The sequence below is a fragment of the Felis catus genome, chromosome B3, assembly GCF_018350175.1.
Source record: "Felis catus isolate Fca126 chromosome B3, F.catus_Fca126_mat1.0, whole genome shotgun sequence".
NCBI classification, from domain to species: Eukaryota; Metazoa; Chordata; class Mammalia; order Carnivora; family Felidae; genus Felis; species Felis catus.
In genome coordinates this window covers 34,932,608-34,950,842 of record NC_058373.1, presented here as the reverse complement: position 1 = coordinate 34,950,842, position 18,235 = coordinate 34,932,608, and the positions used below count along the sequence as shown (strand labels likewise).

The 18,235-nt window shown below is 39.3% G+C and overlaps 1 protein-coding gene across 3 annotated transcripts in view; it reads right to left on the bottom strand.

Annotated features, from left to right (window-relative positions):
- The window catches only part of UACA (uveal autoantigen with coiled-coil domains and ankyrin repeats), a 95,619-nt gene that overhangs the window by 30,266 nt on the left and 47,118 nt on the right, over positions 1-18,235 (bottom strand). The window contains exons 1-7 of one of the 3 annotated variants that reach the window (XM_003986992.6): positions 16,479-17,016; positions 14,157-14,290; positions 9,236-9,324; positions 6,223-6,287; positions 5,397-5,454; positions 1,417-1,487; positions 1,211-1,317 (exon numbers count right to left, since the gene is read on the bottom strand). In XM_003986992.6, coding sequence (XP_003987041.3) covers positions 1,211-1,317; positions 1,417-1,487; positions 5,397-5,454; positions 6,223-6,287; positions 9,236-9,324; positions 14,157-14,290; positions 16,479-16,517 — 563 coding nt within the window. In that variant the 5' untranslated portion in view covers positions 16,518-17,016. Of the gene's footprint in view, positions 1-1,210; positions 1,318-1,416; positions 1,488-5,396; positions 5,455-6,222; positions 6,288-9,235; positions 9,325-14,156; positions 14,291-15,699; positions 15,919-16,478; positions 17,017-18,235 lie in introns of those variants that run through there. The other 2 variants (XM_019832145.3, XM_003986991.6) reach the window with 2 other exon arrangements.

Sequence of the window (18,235 nt, the reverse complement as noted above, 5' to 3'; positions counted from 1 at the left end):
GGAGCACGTTGGGGAAGTCTAAAGAGAAAAACGGCAAGCTCCAGGACACCCAAGAACCTTTCCTCTCAAAAGATTCACTAACGAAGAAGCAGACTGTAGATGTAATTTTTTATTCCTCTCCCCCATATCTTATTTGAGCACATTTCTCATTGAAAATTGTTTTAAAACTTTTTTTTTTTTTGGTTTGGTCTTACATATTAATTTATTTTTTTTTTGATGGTGCATCATTAATTTTTTTTAATGTTTGTTTGCTTATTTATTTTAAACATAATTTATTGTCAAGTTGGCTAACAGCAGCCCCTCTGGAAAACAGTGTGGTGGTTCCTCCAAAAATTAAAAACAGAACTACCCTACAACCCAGCAATAGCACTACTGGGAATTTATCCAAAGGATACAGGAGTGCTGACGCATAGGGGCACATGTACCCCAATGTTTACAGCAGCGCTTTCAACAATAGTCCAAGTATGGAAAGAGCCTAAATGTCCATCCACTGACAGATGGATACAGAAGATGTGGTTTATATATACAGTGGAATACTACTTGGCAATGAGAAAAAATGAAGTCCTGCCATTTGCAGCAACGTGGATGGAACCGGAGGGTATGATGCTAAATGAAATAAGTGAGAGAAAGATCTGTTTTCACTCATATATAGAACTTGAGAAACTTAAGAAGACTTTAAAATAGGGGCTGTGCTTGGTGGCTCAGTCAGTGAAGCAACTGACTCTTGATTTCGGCTCAGGTCACGATCTTGCAGTTTGTGGTATCGAGCCCCACATCAGGCTCCGTGCTGACAGTGCAGAGCCTGCTTGGGATTCTCTTTCTCTCCCTCTCTCTCTCTACCCCACCCCTGCCCTCTCTCTCTCTCAAAATAAATAAATAAATAATAAATAAATAAAAATTCTTAAAAAAAATAAAGTAAAAATAAAATAAATAAGTGGGACATGATTCCTCTTTCTTCAGTTTTCTGACCTGAACACAGGCTCCAATCACTGCTTGTATTCCACATTTACCTTGTCATCTTCCCCTATTTCCCTCTCCTTCCTTCATTAGACTCTGGGGAAAAAAGGGAAAAAAAAAAAAAAAAGAAGTAGGTGCTAATTCCAAGGAAGGGGAGATCTAAGGGGGAACGGAAAAGCCAAGGCACAGTGGCAGAGTTTCAGAGTCGCTGCAAATCCAGCTGGAGTCTGCAGAGCTGTGATAAAAGGGTTACCTGTTTTGTTTGTCTCTGGAATTAATATCCGCCCCTTTATCTATCAGCATTTGACAAATTGTTGGCCTACACATCTGAGTGGCCAGAACCAGTGGTGTCCGCCCATCCTAAGCAACAAGAAAAATACAACAGCATCAAGACAACAAATCTCCCAAAGCATAAAAGGCAGAATACTTGGATTGAAATGAGAATATAAACTGACTTACTACATCTTTGGCATTCACTGAGGCCCCGTGGTCACAAAGCAGCTGAATGCTAGAGGGACAGTCGGCCATGGCTTTGAGGAACAGAGGAAAATGATAAATGGTGAACATCTGGTGGTAAGACACATGGTGCTTTGCTACGTCCATAAAAGGCGTAAGTTCTTCCATTTCTAAACTACCGAGCTTCACGTCAGCTGCTCTCAGTTTAGTACAAGTACCCATTTTCTCTCTGAAAATGGATTAGACAAGATCATTTCATAAATGTTGTATAATGTATTGGGACTAAGGACTATTGCCACCCTTGCAGAAGACAACATGCTGCTACCCTACAGGTAAACATGGAAAATAAAAAATAAATTTTCTACTTAGAATGTATTCTTAAATGTGGCTTAATCCTTGAAGGGTTAGCTCAATTATTTTTTCAATGAATCATATTCAGTTGTTTATAGAAGAGTCACAGTAAATAAGGTTTGACTCATATAATTCATATTTCCTTTTAAAAGCAGAGACTGCAATGTCTGCCCTTAATGATGCAAAGCAGAGTCACTTTCCTAAAAATCCTATTACAAAACCACACACTGCTTCTCCTCTGACCAACACTGGAGTTCATTATTTGTATTAGAAAAAAAAATATTGTTAACTTCATAGAAATAGGATTGTGTTTCAACTCCCCGTGAGTTTTTATTAAAAGTTTTTATATTATTATTAACAAATACTCCCCATGAGTATTTATTAGGAGTCAAGACTAGACTATTACCCACAAAAAGTACAAAGTCAGCATTCTTGTGTGTGTGTGTGTGTGTGTGTGTGTGTTAAATTAAACAGAATAAAACCAAATATAAGAAAATCAAGTAAATTTCATTTCTGCTATCTTTAATCCAGCAAGCCTTTTATATAAAATACAAAATCAGTCTTAAAAAAAAGAGATAAATTGAAGCTGAATACATTAATTCAGGAATTATAAAACTAACAATCATTAGGGCCCAATTAAAAGTAAGAATGAGGGGCGCCTGGGTGGCTCAGTCAGTTAAGCGTCCGACTGCAGCTCAGGTCACGATCTCGCGGTCCATGAGTTCGAGCCCCGCGTCAGGCTCTGGGCTGACGGCTCAGAGCCTGGAGCCTGCTTCCGATTCTGTGTCTCCCTCTCTCTCTGCCCCTCCCCCGTTCATGCTCTGTCTCTCTCTGTCCCAAAAATAAACGTTAAAAAAAAAAATTAAAAAAATAAAATAAAATAAAATAAATAAAAGTAAGAATGAAAAAGTGTAAAGCATAGCAAAGGCCAGAATTACAATATGGTGAACCAGGAAAGTCAGTATTAAAGGTGCTATGGTGGAGAGTGGCAGCTGTTCATCAAACTGTGGTGATAAAGTTGTGCTGGGAGCATGGCAGCTCACCTGGAGACCACAGTTCCCAGACTTCTTTGCATGCAGGCATGGCCACGTGCATTAGATCTCACCAGCAGAATGTGACAGGAGTGACGTGTGCTACTTTCTGGCTCTAGGGCTTAAAAGTGTGGTTTGTACATTCCTTCGTGATCTTTCCCCTTCCTGTTAGCAGGAAAACACAAGTGCCTGCTATCAGCTTCAGCCTTATAGATGAGGACGACACCCTAGGCAACAGCAGAACTGCAAAGTGGAAGACATCTGGGTCCCTGAATGACCATATGGTACAGAGGCACAAGCCAATCTGAACACCAGGACTATGACACGAGAGAAAGCAATTGCTAGGTTGTTGGTTTTTTTAAGCCACTGTTATGTTATGGTGCCTTTGTCACAGCAGCCTAGTCTTAGCCCTAACTAAGACAAAAACTGCTATCAGGAGTTAGGTGCTATTACAACAAATACCTAAATGACATGGCACTGGCTTAGTGGCTGGATACCAGGTGGCGAATAAACATATTTCAGGCTAGAGGTCTTGTGATTTTTCTCATGCTGTGGCAAAACATTTGAAAGAGCTATCATCCATGATGGAAGCGTATCATGTGGCTACGGAGCCTTTCCAGGTGACTACAGAAGGGGTACCGTGTGTCTATGGAGCCCTTCTAAGTGAAGCAACAGAAAAGGGCCAAAATTTTGGTGCATGTTGGCAGCTGCTTACTACTTTTGGTGAGGTATTACAAGAAAGAGATGAGGTCAAGCAAGACTCAGCCAGTTTATGAACAGAGACAAAAGGGAATAGAGAGCATCTAGATAGCTGGGACCTCAGAGATGTGGGGAAGCCAACTGTTTCTCTATATCAAACAGCAAGAGAGAAACTATTGTTGGTCACAGATTTTCTCAAGGACTTCCCAATAAGGAGAAAAGAAAAAAAAATCTAGTCTTGGAATAAACAACATCTTAAGGATACTATAATCCCATTCAAGGGCATGATTTCAGATGGCTTAAAGGTGGCAGCCATAAAATGAGGCAGGGAATCGTGAGCCTACAAATAAGGACAAGAAATAAAGGAGGCTTAAGAACTTTGTGTCCAGAAAACAACTTCAAAGACAGACGTATGGAAGTAGCTGGTGATGAATAAACCAGAAAGTCCACCAAGGCTTTATAGGAACCGTACTACGCAAGGTCCCAGAAGCCCAGTCTGCTAACACTCATGATTGTTCTAGCCCTTAAGCTGCCTCTACAGAGGACATGCTCTCTGCCGTGCAATTTATCTGTGACCCTAGAGAATAATGGACAAGGAAGAACCTCCCAGAAGGCGGAGCTAGGGCCTGTAGAGAACAATGGATAAGACATTTCTCCTCAAGACCAAAAACCACATAGGCATCATTGAGAGGCTCAACTGACAATCTATGTGAAAATGCTTTGCAAGTAACCACTATCTTATACAAAAAGAAAAGAAGAAAAAAATCATCGCGTAAAAAATTAGACTATCCTAAAGCACATAAAATGTTTTTAAAAACTATAAAAAAGGGGCACCTGGGTGGCTCAGTCGGTTGAACGCCTGACTTGGGCCCAGGTCATAATCCCACGCTTCGTGGGTTCTGGCCCCACGTAGGGCTCCGTACTGAAAGGCTCGGAGCCCCAGAGCCTGCTTCGGATTCTGTGTCTCCCTCTCTCCCTTCCCCTCCCCCGCTCACACTCTGTCTCCCAAAATAAATAAACGTTTAACAAATTATTTAAAAAACTAAAATAAAGATACCAAAGTTTGAAGGAAATTTGCAGTTTATTGCATTTTTCATTCAGACCACTTTCCTCTACTGCAGAGCTTCCATAAACATGAAGAGAGAAGGTAGCTATTTTTCTTTCCTTTGGCCTTCCAACAAAATGTAGGAATGTCAGACTTAAGAGTCAGGCCAGAGGTCAGACTGTTGAACATTCCAAAAATACTTTCATACTTAACCTTTGCCCTGAAGACACCTAAAGAATAACGCAGATAAACTTAGATCCATAAGTATGCATAATAAACTCTGTGGAATTACTAGGACAAATCTTTTGAAAAAAAACAGCACATTATAGAAACATGAAAATCAGCGCTGAGACCTAAACCAACAGATATCACCACCATTAATTAAGAAATTACTACATGCCAGGCACTATTTATGATTTAATTAAAACCACTTACTGCAGTAGTATTAACTTCATTTTGCAGATGAGAAAAATGATGTTCAGACATGCTAATTAGGTAAAAGTAGTTTTTAAGAAAAAGAAAAGTCATCTTCCCATTTCTCCTACCAGTTCCTCTACTCCTCTCATAACACACACACACACACACACACACACACACGGTGCCTGGAGCTCCTTGAGAGCAGGATCATGGTTTATTTATCTTCGGACTTTGGATATCTAGCAAACTAGCCCGGAAACGTTGGCTGAATCTTTCTAAGCTGTACAATCAAATAAATTTCAAATCTGCATAAACAAAAACTTTGTAATGTTGTTTCTCCGCGAATCATACAAATACATACGTTAAAACTTTGAAATTAATTTAAACACCTAGCCGTTTCAACAAATAATTGCTTCTGTCCAAGCGCAACCTTCGCTCACCTGCGTCATGAAGTGCGGTTCTCCCCTGCAGGTCTACGTGCTCAGTGGGACAATTGTACTGTTAAAACACAGAAACTCAGTCATCTGGGAGAGTTTTACTTTACAGTTAAATATCTAGACTCAAATGAACAGCTGTTATTTAATCTTAAAATATTCCATTTATCAAAAAAAACTAAACGTCTACTAGACAAGCCACTAAATATTTTGACATGAAACAAATAACATTATACTGTAAAGTTGAGTTTTTCACCAAACAGGAAAACATATGGTACATTATAATAGCATGGGATGCAGAGACTGTTATTGTTTGGGTGTTTTTCTCACCAAGAGTTAAAATTTGAACTGAATCAGGAAAAACAAAGGAGGTCTGCTGTGAAACTTCGTGGCAACAACATTTATGGAAATGTATGGTGGGACCCTTTCCCACTAGTTCAAGGAATTCTGTGACTGCTTGACTACAAGTTTAACTAATGGCATTCATATCATATAGTCTAAGTGCCTGATGTTTATATAGAAATATATAGAGCCTATGTTGTATCACTTTATGTCACAGCCTAGACAACAGAAAACTCCAGTCTCCAGCTAATGTCAACAGGAAGGTCAAGCCTTTGTTATTTATTTTTAATACACCGAGTTATGCGATTCACTTCCCTCAGAGTTTCTGCTCTTTATTGTTCACATTCTTTCACAAACGATGGGAAAGATATTACGTGAGTCAAAATTAGCCCACTATTTTCTTTGATCTCAAATTCCAAAAACACATTGAAAACACGTCTATTATTTGTAGTCAAAATAATAAAGCTGAAGTATTAACCACTTTTCCTACCTGTAGAAGTTTTTGTAGACACAATGCATGCCCATATTTTGCAGCCAGGTGAAGAGCATTTCTTCCTAGAAAAGAAATAATTAAAGACATCCACGGAGGGTTATTTCCTTCACGCGTGAATTTTCCAAAGAAATGGGACTCATTTTTCCAACATTAGTTGACAGGACACTTAACTTATCGGCACGCTTTCACTCAGGTCGATATTTTAATAAGAGATAATATACACACCAACACAATGAAGGGGGTAAGAAAAATTAAACATATAAATCCATAAAGAGCAAGAACTTTGCCATAGTCATCACTGTATCTCCAATATCCACAGTAGTGCCTGAGACAGAGTAAGTAAGTTAAGTCGGCACAGGAAAGAAGGGAGGGAGGGAGAGGAAGAGAAAGAGAAAAAGAGAATGGGGACAGGAGAGTGAGAAACATACCTAGATTTCTCATAATAATTCCAAACAGGCAGTGTGGACCCTAAAGTGCAAGAAGTTAAGAGACCTAAATGAAAGAAACTAATTTTCAACTAAAATTCAAAGTTCATTAGGACTGTGTCTCTGAAAATAAGACAACTTGTTCAAATATAATGTGTATTAAATGTGAAAATTTAGGGGTGCCTGGTGGCTCAGTTGGTTAAGTGTCCAACTCGTGACCTCAGGTCATGATCTCGCGGTTTGGGAGATCAAGCCCCACATCGGGCTCTGCGCTAACAGCGTGGAGCCTGCTTGGGATTCTCTCTCTCTCACTCTCTCTGCCCTTCCTGCTCTCTCTCCTTCTCTCTCTCAGATACACAAATTTTTTTTTAAATGTGCAATTTTAAAGGAAATTATCATCTGAAAGATTAACTCTGAATACTGATCCAGAACAAATTAACAGTGAGTCCGGGTCTTTAAACGGGTACAGGTACAACATACTCATCCATACCTAAACATCCCCGAATTACAAATAAGACAGATGTGATGATTTCAAATTTCAATTTGTTACTGTTCATGGACAAGTTTCCTAGAACTTTCCTAGAGCTTTTACACTGTGAAAATTGACAAGAAAAACTGTCACATTTACATGGAAAGTAAGAGAGAGTATGGAGTGGGACGGTGGGGGAAGGCACAGTGGTGACAGTCCCTGGTACTCAACAAACTGCCATAGAAACTTGACCAGATAAAAATGTCAGGTAGGTATTTCCTTAGCCAAATCCAAATCCAGCCACTTGAGAGGACAGAGTAAAGAAATTAAGGAAACATCAAAATCTAAAGCACAACACTATGAATTACACCCAACACTATGAATGACACTATGAATGCCTACCTGGTAAGACCTGGGTCACAAATACCTCAAAACCCAAACCACACTAACTTGAAATCTGGTTATCTTTCACCTACATTTGTACTGGTAACAAATCAAGGAGTTAAGATAAAATACATACCATTTTTTAATTGAATTGTTATCCAATATCCACATCTGGACTACAACTGACAATGTGACAGCAAATGAGACAAGGTCCTTGCCCTGAGGACAGGACAACTCGATGGAGAAAAATACTAAACCAAAGTAAATAAAAGTATAACTGGACAACAGCAAAGACAAAAGACAAAGAGTTGAAGCAGAGTAGGCTGGAATGCTGCACATGAGATGATGTCTGCTGAGCCTGGGAAAGCATCTGAACCTATCTTCTCTGAAGGCGGGAGGGCAAAAGTCACTAGATCGGTCACTAGGCAAAAATACCCAGAGCGGAAAGAACACAGACGATACGTAAGAAAGATGCTTGTTTGAATGAGAATCAGCACAATATCTAAATAAAGTCTAAAGAGTTCTAAAGAGATACACGGTTAGTCTGAAATTTCTAAAGCTAAATATTCCTCCACACCAATGGAATGCTTTTGTAAATAATTAACATATTCTTCTGTTCGTTCAGAGGTGGCAGATGAATAGAGTTTGTTCTTCGATTTAGAAGCTGACACATCTTTAGGTGAAGATCTTCCTCACTAACTCACTGAGATCTCTCTATCCCTCTGCCTCCCTTCCATTTCTAAACACGATGCTGGTTTAACTGTAATGTATTTATATGTCTATATACGGAACCACAGGATAAAATATGAAACTTGTTAAGGAAATTCTCTGTTCTAGGTCACCTCCTATATTTATTGAATAACAAAGTAGATCTGCAGAGAAATAAGCTGTTGAGAGAACGGAGAGCGGTCATCCTGAGAAAACTAGCGTGCGCATCGAAGAAAGACAATGGCTATCTTCACATGCTTAAAGGTCTATCCTGTGATGTGCAGACAAACTTAGGCTGTACGAGTTTGAAAGACAGACATGGGTACGACTACATGTAAGCAGAAGGCACAGAAAGAACCAGACTTCAAACTGTCTACAAAAATTTTTTTTTCTAAATGTAGCTAACCAAATACAGCACAGGCTTCCTTGCACGGCATAATGGTGAAAAGCAGACTCCGGTCACAGCTCATCCATTGAAGGACCCTGGGCAAGTCAGTGAATGGCTCAGTGCCTCACAGCCTCCCTGGGATGGTGTGAGGACAGAATGAGCTGGCACGTGTTCGTGTGCTCAGCAGAGTAGCAGGTGATGTGAGTGGCAGCTCTCCTTGTTATGATCATCAGTGGTAACGCTGTTGTTGTCATGAGGCCGTTAGTTCCCCGTCACGGTAAATGTTCAACCCAACGCTGAACAACCGCATGACAGCAAGAATTCATATACTCGAGGCGACAGGAGTAGAATCTAAATGGCCCCTAAAGGTCCTTCAAAACCTGAAATTTTAGGATTCGGGAACACTACCAAGACCAGCACTTGACTTCAGTTCAGCAACCCTGTCTCCGCACTTCCCTGTACTTCACCTCTTCCCATCGACGATACCTCAGAAGTAAACTTTTTCTTAACTATTTAAAAAGAGAAAATGAAGGACTTCTCTTTTTAAGTCACGTTCGGGTCTGATTAAGAACATCAGCAGTGGACAAGGCTTGTCCTCTCTTTTTGTTGCACAACTGACTATGGAGGCAAACCCACCTGCAGTGTCAGTGGCTGTAATATCAACTCCATGGATAAGGATGGCATTCAAACATTCAAGATTCCCTTTTGAGGCCACAACATGGAAGCTAAACAAAAAGAAAATATTTGTTATGCACAGAAACTACTAAATGTCAACTTAAATGTTACATCAACATCACCTTTTATTCAACACACACACACACACACACACACACACACACACACACGTTTTAAAGGCTACATTAAAACACCTATATATTTTATGTCAGAAAAAGAAACCTATCACTTATTACTGAATAACTAATTTTAACCCAAATTTACATAAGGAGCCAAAACGTCCTAGAAATAGCTCCTTAGAACCAATGGAATATTCCAATGTTCAACAGTCTTAATAATAGAAAATGTATACAATAATACCGCTAACTCTACAGTTTATTATTCAGTAGCGAAGGCACTGGTGCTAGAAGTCTGATAGATGCACGGAAAATTTTCTATCAGATTATTTTGCTTAGTTTCAAATATACTGAAACTGCCAAGACAACTCAAGTTATCGCAGAATGCTAAGGCCAAAGACAATCTAAACACTTAATCCTTCTCTTTAGAATTATCAAATTAAACCTTGCAGAGAAAAGCCTTCAGGACAACAAACTAAGCAACGCTTGGAAAGCCATAAGAGTCATCTTCCCCATAAGTACCAACAACTACCACCCATTCTTCCTTTTGTTCACAGACCTGTATGACTGGGCAAAGTTTCACACAAACAGGCATAACGGCACAAGCTTCCTAATAAGGCAAGTAAAGGCTGCTTTAAAAACTTACTTTAGATCATCAACTATTCCAGATACAGTGGAAAATATCCCATTGTTTCTTTGATCATCTAACACTTTATTAACCAACCAACCTGTACAAAAATCTTTGGGCCGCAGTAAGAACAGACAGCGACTGCTTGACTATACTCCACCAAATCCAAACTGGCAGGTAAACACAATAGGGCTTGCTAGCAAAGAATGTTGAAACCGGGTCAACATAGAACTGAACCCTAAATAAGGACAATAACCACTGTGAAGATGCCAGGAGATAAGGATGTGCAAGCTCTCTGCCAGGTGCCTGGATACAGACAAACTCTGAACACGCTCTCAAAAGGGGTCTTCCATAACCACGTCATCTAAAATGTCTATGATTCCCCATTCCCTGAAGCCTTAGTATGCCTACTTCCCCAATCCCTGCCTTTATTCTATGGAGAACTACGTATTATCGAATACACAAATTCAAGATTTTTTTTCTTTACAGTCTTTCTTTATAATCTGTCACTCTCCTCCTACTCAAGTATAAACTCAACAAAAGCAGGGATTTTTGTCTGTTTTGCTTCCTATTACATTCCCCAGACCAATTTAAGTACCAGACAGATGACAGGCCCTCAAATATTTGAATAATTAAATGCCTGGAGTCACGCTTGGGTGGCTCGGTTGGTTAAGCAACCAGCTCTTGATTTCAGCTCAGGTCATGATCTCACAGTTCACGAGTTCGAGCCTTGTATTAGGCTCTGCACTTTGGGGATTCTCTCTGTCTCTCTCTCTCTCTTGCTCGCTCTCGCTCTTGCTCTCTGCCCCTTCCCCACTCATGCTGTCTCTCTCTTAAATAAACAAACTTAAAAAAAAAAAATAAATGCTCAGAGACAAAATCTGGAGATAGGTTGCAAATTCACTTCCAGATATTACAACACTCCGTCATGTGTCTCGACTAATATTATTATGACGGATGTAAATGCAAACCAGAGCACAAGCACTAGTAAGTAAAATAAAGGAGGTTTGTGTACAATTTGAATTCGAGAGACAGAGATATTTCTGATTAAAGGAATACGGTGTTCACGGGAATCAGATAAGTTCTCCTTACAGTGGAATTAAATTCCACTATAAATCTATAAGATTATAAATCTCTTTTCAATACCAAAGTAGGGACTTATACCGTGCAATGCACCATTAGAACCTTTTGAGGAACGGCAATTTCCTTCAAGCAAACATTTTTAGTCTCCCAACAATCTTGGAGGGAACATTTTTTTTGTTTGTTTTCCTTTCTTAGCTCAAAACTTTGGAAGACTTCTTTCTTCAAAATAAATCAACTGGGGCGCCTGGGTGGCTCAGTCAGTTAAGCGTCCAACTCTTCATCTTGGCTCAGGTCATGATCTCATGGTTCATGAGTTTCCGAGGCCTGTGTTGGGCTCTGCCTGTTTGGGATTCTCTCTCTCCCTCTCTCTCTCTCTCCCCTGCTCACTCGCTCTCTCTCTTTCTCTCTCTCTCTCAAAATAAATAAATAAACTTAAAAAAAAAAAAAAAAGGAAAAACAGATCAACATTACACTGATGATGTACCAAAGGGCAGAATTCACAACAAATCTACAATGCATTATTAATGCAGATGTGCTATAAATAGCACACTTCAGAAAGAAGACATATCGATCACTAACTTGTACACAAAGAGTCATAAAGGAAATCTGAAAAATTAGTTTGTAGAAATACTCTTTTTCAATATAAAAAAAATCAACTTTAAGCTGTCTTTTTTTATTTATTTATTTTTTCAGTGTTTATTTTTTGAGAGAGACAGAGAGACAGAGCAGGGTAGGGGCAGAAAGACACAGAATCCAAAGACACAGAATCCAAAGCAGGCTCCAGGCTCTGAGCTGTCAGTACAGAGCCCGACATGGGGCTCGAACTCACAAATCGTGAGATCTTGACCTGAGCCCAAGTTGGAGGCTTAACCAACTGAGCCACCCAGGCGTCCCAGAAGCTGTCTTTTTAAAAACAAGACCTGTATTTGTGTTTCCACAACAGGAAACCCAGGTAATATGGAACAATGGGAAAAACCACATAAACCGTACGACATCTGTGTGAGGGCATCAGTAAGCTAACAAGATAGTGAAAAATATCTAGACCAGGATGCAGGGAAGGAGAGAGGCCCAGAGAGGCGAGGGTGGTATCTGAAGCCATTTTTTGCCAAGGAGCATTTACTGATTCCAGAGAAAACAGCTGGGAGCCAAACAAACGTCACTTCTGACAGCCTTAGGGGACAGAGGGACAGGAATTGGTATCTGACTTTCCAAGTGGCAGTGGGGATTTCCGGTGACTCTGTCCCATTTTGCTTTGGCAATGGGCTGAACCCTAGGAGAGAGGTGAACAGGAAGAAAACAAGTCCTTGCAGTGACTATGGCTAGGCTTCAAATATTTCATTTCTGAAACTGGACTGAGGTCAAGAAGCACAGGTTACTTTGGTCTTAAATTTCAAAATTAAAAACAAAAAAAACCAAGTCATTCAAAATGAACTCACTTTTGTTATTACATAATATGCAGAAAGCATATTTGCAACATGTCCTATACACAAAATGCTTTTGGAAGCATACAGTTTGTATGCAATTTAGGAAGAATACAGTTTGTGTGCAAGGAGCAAAAGGAAAATATTTTATCCCATGAATCCTAAAAGACTTCTATTTCCTGCAGTGAAAACCTTAGAGACTAGAACTACTCACATATTTCACAAACTAAAGTTCATAGTTCATCAAATTACACCAGATTTTTATAACTCTGACCATCAATACAAATAATTTCACTCCAAACTGAACCTCAGATTTAAAAGACATTAACAGAAACTGAAGCAATCATTCATTCAAAACATCCAAAGCATGGATAGGCAGAACTGAAGAAATCAGGTTTCACTGAAGATTTTCATCCCAAAGATTTCCTGTATCTTCTAACATGTTGGCATTTGGGAAAAAAGAAACACGAAAAACAAAGTCACTTCTAGATGTTAAATTTTTACTGTTTATACTGTGAGCCCTAAAAATAGCTTAAAATTTAGCGAAAATAGGAGCAGGACTCAAAATAACTAATGTTGTCATAGCTATCAGACTGCCTACTTGATAAAACTGAGACAGCATTTAAAAACTTGGAACTTTTCAAACCTTACTGGTATTAAAAACCAACTTGATTTTTAAGTTGTGCTTTGCTATGTTTCCTGTACTTAAATATACAAGCATCCTCACATATTGATCTATATCAAACTTTCACTATCCACTTCCTAATATTCATTTCTATATTTAGTATCTGGTTTCCAGTTATAATATTCTAAACAAACTCATGAAAGACTGGGAGGAATTTTAGGAAATGAGACTTTTCACCTCTAACTTTGGAAGGTTTCCCAGAGGTTTTAACTGCTATAATTATAGAGCATGGTGCCGGACCATACACCTGCCCTTTAACCCAACTGCTCCCACCCTCAACAGGAAGGCAAGTGAAGAAGATTCGGGAGGGGCGGGAGGAAAGATAAGAAGGTCAACAAGCCAATAGTCGTTCTCGGGGACCCCAAAGCCAAAGGGTGGGATCACCCCCTTGCCTCCCTAAGACACACTAGTTATTCTGCCTCTTCGGTTCTACACATTCTTGTTTAAAATGATTACCGAATATAAAAACAGATCGGGAGTTGAGAGGAAAAGTCCGTGTAATTACAGAAAACTCTTCCAACACAGAAAACTTGGGTTCACATCCCAGCTCTGTGACTTTTCATGAGTTTATACCAAGTTATTTAACCTCTGTAGACTTTCTCCTACTGCTTTCAGAGGGCCGCTGCAAGGATCAAACGGGATAAGGAATATGAAAAAGGTGATACGCAGAAATGCACCAAACAACCCAGGCTACGGTTTGCCATAGAGCCTAACCAACTAGACCACTGGGTAGTATTTTAGCATTCTCTGTCTAGCTTGAAAATCTTTCAGATTGAGGACAGTTATTAGTCTACAATGTCTGAAAAGCAATGTGTGAAAGATTGTAGAGCATGGTTTTTGATCGAGGCTTTTTAAATTAATAAGTTGATAGCCACAATTCACAAATTTCACTTGTGTCCCAAGAGCATACCCAAATCCCCTTGGGGGAGTTAGCATCAGTAATACTTACGCAGATCTGCCCTCCACGTCTAGTTTGCCTGGATTGATGCCCTTTTTAGCAAGGATGGAGGAAACTTTTTCTACATCTCCCCTTTCTGCAGCTTTCATCAGTCGGTCATCATATTTATTCCAATCTGCTGCATGCTACAAAAAGAAAAAAAAAAGTAAACATGGCCTACTCTATATACTATATTAGCAAAACTTTCTAAAGCAGGAAGGAAGAAGAGGGAAGACAATACTGCATAATGTATCACTCAATGTCGAGTCGCATCCCACATTTCCTTCTCCCTGCTATGCCGACTTCACGAGAAGAGCTTCTCCAAACACCTGATATTCAAGAAGCATTTTAAACGACGCTTTTGAGAAAGGGCATGTTTCTCACGTTCTGTTTTCTTTGCCTTCAGAGCCAAGAAAGGGAATTAATAATTGCCAAAGACGTACCCCGTGCCAGGCATGAATTACGCAAACAACCCCCATAAACTAAAATCATCATCCCCATTTCACAAATGAGAAAAGTCAAGGCTCCAGGGACATTGAAAAACATAAGGGGCCAAACCCAACCAAGACTTCTCATGACTTCCAGAATCATGTGTCCTTCTCCTACTCTCTAACTCATACTTTCAGATTTGGCTCTTGTTACCTATCTCCCAAGACCTTAGATGCAGTGGAATTCTGTACATATTTTAAAACACCTCCCTCCCCCCACCTTATTTAAAAGATACTGTTGGAAATATATTTATAAATGCAAATTAGACACACACACAGACACACACACAGACACACACACGTACACTGTCTCTGTCTCAACACGGAAAGCAATTCATTAAGCTTACATATTAGAATAAAAAGAAACTTCTACGTAGAACAAACTTAAAAAAAAGCCTCTAAAGTATTAACTACTTTAAAATCCTAAAATAATAGGATTACAGGTGACTTTCATTTTCTCCCTTCTTTTTTACATTCAACATACAAAAAAGATTTTTTTATATTAACAAAACTCAGTACATATATTTAAGAGGAAGATTAAAGGAAATTTTTTAAATAGGAGTATGTATCACATGATATACACCTTAATTGTATCAAGGTTATTTTCAGCTTTGGAGAAAATATATTCAAGACATTCCAAGGCCAATAACTTGGATTTTCTTCTTAGTAGGCAGAAATGTAGAACCCAGAACTAAAACATACATTATTTAAACAAGTAAGGTTTTAGCCTTTTAAAATATTATACAGTAAACTTACTGCTAAATTCTGTACTAAGCCCAGTATTATTTCCAGAACAAAGAAAGATGTACCTATTTTTCACTTAAACTTACAAAACAATTCCTGTGTCCACAAATACCATAACAAATCCTTGAGGGAGAAAAAATGAATCTCTTATATGAAGCATATCCTCTAAATGTTTCATCATTATGATTACTTAATATCACCTATCTCCTTCAAACGGCCACACAAAATCACCAGTCTTCTAGCTAAATAAGCAATGTCTTCCTTACATACTTAAAGAAAGTGAAACTGTATGTGAAATTTGAATAGGAGAAAAAGATACATACATGAAATTTTTAACCCACTCCTGAAGTGAAATGTTTCAATGGAATCCGGTTCAAGTACCTACACAGACTTCAGAATTGCTGCCTCTAAATCAGTTAAATTTGGAGATGAGCCCACTTCCGCCTAACTTCAAAAGCACAAATTGTCAACTCTGAGACTCGCCCTGTTTATTGGCTCAAGGTCTAAACTACATTTTAGGCACCCCCTTCTTTAGCTTTAAAACCAAACAGTTTACAGACTCTCAACTGGGGAGTGGTAGTAGATGCAGGCTTAAGAGACTCTGTGTTTTCAAATGCCTAAGGGATTAAGTCACGTTTAACACACAAATACTGGCTCTAAATTGATTAGTTTATGCTTGCAGCTAAAACAATCTGTTTTATTTCCAATTAAACTTGCTGCTGGGGAAAAGAGTTATTGAAAACACTGAAAAAAAAATGTAAAATCCTAAAGTAAGGCTTTTTAGGAGATACTTAAACATGACCAAAGTCTCATATTCTCATGTGATTTCTCAGTTCCACTTCACGAAGTGCCGTTTCCATTCGGTCCACTGTCAGTTAACAGAAACACTGCTCAATTACGACGATTCTATTATGAGCTTCTGAAATCCAGAAAAAGAAACAAGAACTTTCGTTCTCTATCATTAACCCCAGCCTACTAATCAAACAGAAAGATAGTAAACAAGGAGACCAAAATTAATAAAACAGCAGTCCACTTTAAAAGAATACGGTTTGGAAAGCCTAACCAAGAATCTTTTGTTACACTGCGCTACAGGGATACCTACTCTGTTCTTAGGAGCACAAGAAAACCAACAGTTCATCATAGACAGGATTTAGTTTCTTGTCGCTAGCAGCAAACGGCTTCGCCTTAGGTTACAAATCTCTGCAGCTCACAAAGCACGCCCTCAGACAAACTCCTAACCAGTGAATCCGTCCCTCGCTTTACAAATCTTCCTGCTCTACAATCTTCATGCTGTGCTACACTTAGCTTGGATCTCTAACGATATTTTCTTCGTCTTCGGGATCCTTCTCCGCCTTCATACCGCTTGAAAATTATCTTCCTGGCTGGACAGCACTTGATTGCGAGCGGCCGGAGTCAGGTACCGTAACTCCTCCTGTTTCTTATTGTTTAGACGCTGTCTTTCAAAGCTGTCCCTTTCAGGGACTCTGTTGGAAAACCTGCACAGCACTCTACATCCTGCCTCAACACTGCAACCCAGACGCTGCAGTGCATGATAAAACTGTCCACCTCCGAATCCTCCTGTAAACAAGGGGTAGACGGTCTCCCATTGGTCAGGTTCTATTTTAGATTCCATAGGCCTTGACAGCTGAGTGATAGAAAAGAGCAGCTAAGAATATACTGTAAATGCATGCTTCTCCTCTGAGTAATAAATTTCAGGTCTACTGGGGACAAATGACTCAAACACATTGTAAAACGTGCTTATTATACATCGCGTGACATCGTGACAACACTGTTAAGAGACGAATTTGGTTATTCCACAAGACAACATTTGAAACCAGTTTCAGTCTTCGGATATACCGTGAAGTTATAACAGCCTTGATAAACAGGATATAAAATTCTATTTTAAGCAAATGTGTCACACTTTAATTTAATACACAAACACATACAGAGTGACGCTTTCAAATTTTCTCCATTTTCCTTCATACCCCTGCCGGGCTCACTCTGCATACAACCAGGTTTCAATTTACAACTGCTGCCAGTCTGTCTCCTAACATGTTAAATGAGAAGAGCAAGAGGCGTTGCCAAGACATTAAATAGACTGCATCATGATGAATACTTTCGACAAATTTTAAATTTAACTCCGTACTCTTCATGTCTAAGTTTAGCACCCTGCCTGATACAACAAGTAAATATTTTACCAGTGGAAAGTCAAATTGTCTGGATTCAGGAATTTTTAAAAAATAGATTAAAAACCTAGCGAGGCAAATAGATATTGAACACTGGGCTAGACGGTAAATAACACTCTATTTGGAGACAAAGCAGACTACTCCTCTACATTCTTTATGACGTTTAACATACTTGTACCAATGTTCCTTACTTTATCAAGGAAAATAACAAACATCCACAAGTTCCAGGGTGTTGTTTACCGTGTATAACCACAAGAGCGTGACAGTTTACGCTTCCTCCAAAAAGACCAATTTGGGAAAACTGTTTCATGGGAATGTAAAACATTCTAACACAAGTGTTTAGAAGAAGGAGGTAAGTGCTATACTATAGATCATGCTGCCAGTTAAAAGCTGTTACGAACTTTGGGGTGCCTGGGTGGCTCAGTCGGTTGAGCATCCGACTTTGGCGCAGGTCATGATCTCGCAGTTCGTGGGTTCGAGCCCCACGTCGAGCTGTACTGACAGCTCAGAGCCTGGTGCCTGCTTCAGATTCTATGTCTACCTCCCTCTCTCTCTCTCTCTCTCTCTGCCCTTCCCCTGCTTGTGCTCTCTCTCTCTCAAAAATAAATTTAAAAACATTAAAAAAAATTGTTCTGAACTTAAGCAATCCATTTCCTACTAAATTTAAAATATT